The sequence below is a fragment of the Anoplopoma fimbria genome, chromosome 21, assembly GCF_027596085.1.
Source record: "Anoplopoma fimbria isolate UVic2021 breed Golden Eagle Sablefish chromosome 21, Afim_UVic_2022, whole genome shotgun sequence".
In the NCBI taxonomy this organism is placed as follows: domain Eukaryota; kingdom Metazoa; phylum Chordata; class Actinopteri; order Perciformes; family Anoplopomatidae; genus Anoplopoma; species Anoplopoma fimbria.
Window position 1 is genome coordinate 6,951,183 of NC_072469.1, and position 6,470 is coordinate 6,957,652.

The following is a 6,470-nucleotide window of genomic DNA, read 5'->3' on the forward strand; positions in this document are numbered from 1 at the left end:
CATGTGCCTCATCTTCAGCAAACACTAAGCTGACAGCAGTCTACAAAAGAGGTCTATGGGATGTGTGCTGATAAATAAATATAATTCTACATCTAAAGAGAAGATATGAGCTAAAATACACACCAGTGATTATATCAATTTTCACTAAGTCAGGGACATAAAATGAGATCAAAGGTGACATCTTGCAGCAGAGAGTGAGGCAACATGAACTCAAGGCCTGATTTAAACAAGAGATGAAGTCACTGATGTTCCCAAAATTTTATCCCAATTATTTTCATTTTTTGTCAGCACTTAGGAACAAAAATGAAGAACATGTACATGACATGATGAGCGCATTATCTGTCTGAACATCTCAATAGAATAAAAATCAGCAAAGAGAATAATTGAAATAACTAAAGCACCGCGGTTTATAAATACAAAAAAAAAGCATGCTTAAGAGCATTTTTTATCAAATGTTTGATTAATAGAATCGAGTCTACGTATATTTTTATGACTTTTACAAATATCAAAAGTTTCTTGAAAGCCGTTGCTCTTACCTAAACAAAGCTCCAGAAGAAAAGAGTCGTAAAAAAAAAAAAAAAAAAAAAAAGTCCAAATGTTGCAGTCAGTCAAAACAGCAGCTACAACATGCCACCACAGCGCAGAGACCAGCTAGTACATGTTTCTACTGAACCAGAAGCAGCCTCCTCAACCCTCGTGTATCTGTGTGGCCACCACAGGTTCAAGCCTGGGGTTGCTTCCTAGGACAGACTCTGGAGATGTCACCTCCTCCCTTTCCCTCTCTCTCACACACACACACACACACACACACACACACACACACACACACACACACACACACACACACACACACACACACACACACACACACACACACACACACACACACACACACACAAACACAACACACACACACACAAACACACACTCCCCCTGTCTCTTCCCTCTTGTGTCCTCTGACTGGAGAGCTCCTCAGACAGTGTTCAACCCACCTCAGGCTCTGAGACACAGAACAGCAGGACTACTGCTCTCTTCCTTATTTATGAATAAAGTCCAGCCTAAATATATCTGAGCAAAGGACAGGTGACCAGCACATTTAGGCACAGAAAGAGGGTTAGTCTTATCTTACCCCCTACACCCATCAGCCAGCCCCCCCTTTCCCCCTTCCACCACCATCACTTCCATCAGGGTGGTCGATGAGTTTCTGCCCACAGGGGCCTTTTTAATGTGCTCATCACGGGAATCAGCCCTCTTTGATATGACACATGATAATCTATGAAAATGTTAATCAATAGAAATAGTTTAAGCTGTCGTTAAAAAAAACGTAAGCCAACTGGTCAATACTCATATCCCGGGTAACAATGTCACTAGTCATCAGGGCTTCATTTGTGGAGCACTTAAATGTGGGACACTGCGCATCAATGCATCTCTCTGCCCGTCGAGGTAAACACATTTTCCCCTCTGTCTGAGCCTGGCCACACTATGCATGCATTTGGGTCCACCCCCCACCCCCTACTCCCACCTCCTCTCCTTTGAGTTGCTTGATAGGTCCACTGGAGGGCAAAATTAATACCTAATTGAATCTTGCAGTCATCAAAATAATCAATAGTTTTTTATTATTTATTCTTCACAGTCTGTTGACTGTTTGAAAGCTCAGAGGGACAGGGCAGAGCACAGGCAGCCCTGAAATTTCTACCGTTTCACAATGTAATTTTCACTGGGGCATGATAGTTTGCAAGACCTATAAAAAATGAGAGTAGTGGTTTTTTTGTTAGGAGGTGAGGGGGAAAAAATAAAGGAAAAATGGGAATCTTTGCCCCAGCAGCTATGATGAAAAATAGAATAAACAAGCTACTGACACTTCAGAGAAGGGCATGGTCCTTTCTGTCCATCCCTCCATCTTTTTCCCTTTCCCCTTTTCTCCTTATTTCATCATATCAGGAGTGTGGCGGTACCTCTCTAATGCTGGCATTTCTCTTCCTGACAGACTCCAAACAAGTGCTGGGAATGAGATCAGAGCTCTAATCTTCCCCTGGCCTCTGAGGCTGGAGGATAAGGGGGCAACACATCTCTCACCATCTCACGCAGCTGTTAATTACCTCATTTCAAAACAGTTTGCTTTGCCTATTTGCGATCATGCCACCAGGTTGGGTGTGTTTATCAATTTAAGCTGAGGAAGTGATGTAATTACACATAATGGGATAACTGTAATCTTATTGTAAAAATCCGTAATAAAAAGGGATATTCAAAAATTAGCATAAGAAATTACATTACTGATTCTAAGCAGTGCTTGTGTAAGGGATTAGCTTCATTTTTTTAAAGTAACCCTCAGACCTCTGATTAGCAATAATGTGAGTTTGTTCATGTGTGTGTCTAAGAGGGCTGGCGGGAGCAGACATGAGGGAGGTTTGTCTCATTTCTTTTCTGCTCACTGAGTCTGGCCACAGCTCGGGAACAGGTTGCAGGAACAAGAAAAAGCACTTGATCCCCTCTCTGCCTCCCGCTCACCAAACTCCCCCAGTGGCCGAATAATCGGTGGTTAGCAGAGTCCCGGGCGCCATCAGATACCCATGCTAATAGCTAGTGGTCTTACCAGTGCTGTCGCAGTGTGAGGGACACTGTGTGAGGGATTTCAGCCTGTGACCGACACACTCCACTCCAACTATCGAGGATCCTCTGGTTATTGAACAGAGAAAAAAACAAAACATCAGTACTCATCATTATTGTCATAATATAAGAATAAGATAAAACAATCATCTCAAATATTTATACCAGTATTCAACATGGACTGCCAAAACAGCTGGAAAGTACAACAGAGTATCTACTGTAAAGCTGTGTTTATACAAATGCAGACCAAGTTAAACATTTGCTGGTTTGAGCTTTTAAAAATGGGAGTATCTGTTCTTTATTTTTGTCAAAAATGATAGTAAACTGAATACGTTTCGGTCGAGCTAGGTATGTATTCACCTTACTTGACAGAAAGATCTTCAATTTCCTATCTTTGGTTGATGGATATGGTAATTTTTCACTATTTTCTGACATTTTATGGATAAAATGGTTCATTTTTTAATTGAGAAAAGAATAGGCGGATTAATCGATGAAGAAATGATTGCTTGTTAAGATTATATACTAGAAATTTAACTTTTCCTCATAGTTAAAAAAAAAGAAAATCTCAACTCTTTGTTTTTATTTCATTTATCTCTGTATTTAGCGTTAATGTATTTTTTATTTTCAATTATCCTGAATCTGTCTGATAAGTGTCATAATTGCAGCTCCTCCTTATTTCTTATCTTTTCGCATTGCACTGCGGAGAAATATTGCACAACAACAACAACAACAGTACTCTCCAAAGTCAAGCTTTTTCTAGAATGCATACTGACATTTATGTCATTTTTTCCATTTCTCCAGTATGTAGTACGGAATTAGGACATAGCTTTTGAGTTTTATTATCTCCATAATGCACTGGTGACCTGTCCATTTTCCTGTCTTTTGCCCAGTGCATGCTGGGATAGGCCTCAGCACACCTGTGACCCTTAACTTGATAAGCTGTTGTGAAAAAAATAATTTAAGACTGAAGTTTAAAATATATCCAAAATACTCTCCATCATGGTTGAGACTTCTCTGTCAGACATCACGTGTTCTTATAAACATTAATGCTGTCATATAATGTGTTTTCCTTGTCTGTCATTTATTCCAAGCACAAATCATCTATTGTCTGCAATCAATCTATGGCAGCTTTATTTCTCATTACCACTGTTCAAAGTATTCCTTGTAATGCAATCGTAATGAAAGGATATAGATACTTTCAAAATTGATGTCCAAAATCTGCAATAAGAAATTCGGTTTTGTTGCTACAGTAAAATTATTTATTGTGTCACCTTTTTGGTAAATCTTTTATTTAGTTTACCTGGAAAAAATGAATTAAACAAATATGAAGGCTTATTTTGCTCTAATAATATAGGAATGCTTGACACAAATAAATACTGTTAATTTGTTGGAGGTATGCGAGACTAAAAGAAGAAAAACATTCCAGTGTTTTAGGAAAAATCTTTCCTTTCTTAAAGTTATGGTGATGATTTAACTACTTTTAAAAAGACTCAACATTAAAAAAATATATTTCAAGAACTAAAATACTGAACTTTACATTTTTGTGTCAATGTATTATTCAAAGGCCAACAATAATTCATAACACCTACTTTGAATAACTGTTCTGCTATTTCACCATACTGTACTGGGCAAATATCCCAAGACCCAAATGTCTAATGTGGTAAGTTAAATGATGATTTGTCTCCCCCTTAGGGTTAATAACCAAACTGTTACCTCTTTCATGGTAAATTGATCTTAGTGTAGTTTTACCAAAACCCCTTCATTCTATCCATTAGTAGTGCTATTAATGATTTCTGTGATTTATTCATGAAAAATGCAGTAGGTTAGTATTATTTTATCTTTCACATAACCAGCTACGCTACTTGCCCTGAATACACTACTTTGGAATAGCAGGCCTGCAGTATAAATAGTCAAAATTTGAGGTGATTTTTTTCAAAACTCATTAATATGATCAGGAGTTATTCCCCTCTACTCCACTAAAGCTAAAATGCTCCCCAGTGGATGGTCGGTGGGTCAGTGAAGGCTGAGCGCTATCAAAGCAGTGTATTAAAAGGAGCTCTTTGAAGCTTGTAAACCACGGTGCCCAGCAGGTCCACAGCAGATAGACGCCTCTGATTGGCCAGGTGTGTGTGTGTGTGTGTGTTTTTTTTGGGCTAGATCGATCCACGGAGCTGACATTCTGGAGCATCAAAGCTTTCAGCACACTAATCTGACTCCTCCTATGAGGGCAAGGGTTGTTTTTTATTATTTTCCTTTTTTTTTCTCCCCCTCCATAAAATGCTCATATCTCAGAGGGGCTCCTGCATGCTTATGATATGAGAGTGAGCGAAATATGTGTTTTAAAGGGGAATGAAAACATATTGAAATCAAGCTCCTACACTGTATTTATCAACCAATAAATAATGCAACACTATAGAGAGCGATAGGGAGAGCAGCAGAGAATCACAGGGCCATCCGTGGGGCAGAGCACTGGCAGTAGAGTGACACCGCAGAGATTCACACACCGCTGCTCCTCAAAGTCAGTATCCCCTCACACCGTCTCTGGAGACCTGCGCCACATACACACTCATGAAAGGTGTGAAAATCTGATTTCCCAAAAAGGATCGGTAATTCTCGGCGAGGGTGGAAGCCGCAATCAATAAATCATTGCTAAGTAGATTGTAAAGAAAAAAAAAATGATTCCCCCTTGGTATCAGTGCATTAGGATTCTCCTGAGGATGGATGAGACGAGATGAGGGTGTGAGACAATCTCAATAAAGAAGAGGCAAATCATACCTTTGCCATTCATCTGGACTCTGGCAAGCAGCTGTCAGCAGGGTGAGGAAGGACCAGGGAGAGTCGACTATTATCTGAGGGATTCATTTGGCCATCAGGTCCAGGAATGTCTGGAAATATACAAAGCCAATAAGCTAATTGGCTGCCTTTACAACAGGCATGAACAAAGCCTTCTACGGCATTTCAATGTTGTGAATTTTCTAAAATTATAACTCTTCAAGCAGGGAAAGCAGAGGGTTTTTGTCTATCATGGGATGGCAGTGGTGGAAAGTAACAAAGTACATTTAGTCACGTATAGTACTGTATCATTTTGAGGTAGAAGTTGTATTTTATACAACTTTATCCCTCTACTCATTAACATTAACATTTTACATTGAAGAATCAGATTTTACAAAACACGATGCATTGATAAAATGAGCTTTACCTTGACCAAACATATTGTACTAATACATCACTCCGAAAGGGTACATTCTGCATAACAAGTACTTTTATCTTAAGTATATTTTTCTAACAATACTAATACTAATAATAAATCAGGACTTTTACTTGCAGTATTGCAATTTCTACTAGTGGAATAAGTATTCAGATCCGTTATTAGAGGTCCTGCATTTAAACTTCTCCTAAGTCTGAAGACATTACCAGTAAGAGTAAACATACTCATTATGCATCAGAATTAACCATGAAGATGTTTTATGTGTTATTAAATGTTTTATATTGTAGCTGGCTGGGGGTTTGCCGCTCTGAACTGTTGTTATGGACTGCAGACTCCTCATTATAAAATGCACGGTATGTTATATTGCTTATTATATATTTTGAATTAAAAATATCAAACTGCAAAGTGACCCATTACAGTAACTTTTTAGCTGTCAGATAAATGCATTTAGCTCGTGGAATAAAAATGTACAGTACCAGTCAAAAGTTTGGACACAGCTTCTCATTCAACTACTTTGAAGAATCTAAAATATAAAACATATTCTGGTTTGTTGAGCATTTGTTTGTTTACCACATAATTCCATATGTGTTCCTTCATAGTTTGGATGTCTTCAATATTAATCTACAATGTAGAAAAAAAATAAAAATAAAGAAAA

The 6,470-nt window shown here is 38.4% G+C and overlaps 1 protein-coding gene across 1 annotated transcript in view; it reads right to left on the reverse strand.

Annotated features, from left to right (window-relative positions):
• Positions 1–5,469, reverse strand: part of pou6f2 (POU class 6 homeobox 2) — a 71,879-nt gene extending 66,410 nt beyond the window's left edge. The window contains 3 exon segments of the mRNA XM_054622573.1: positions 2,594–2,676; positions 5,383–5,441; positions 5,443–5,469. Of these exon segments, the coding sequence (XP_054478548.1) occupies positions 2,594–2,676; positions 5,383–5,441; positions 5,443–5,469 (169 nt within the window).
• Between the last annotated feature and the right edge of the window lie 1,001 nt (positions 5,470–6,470).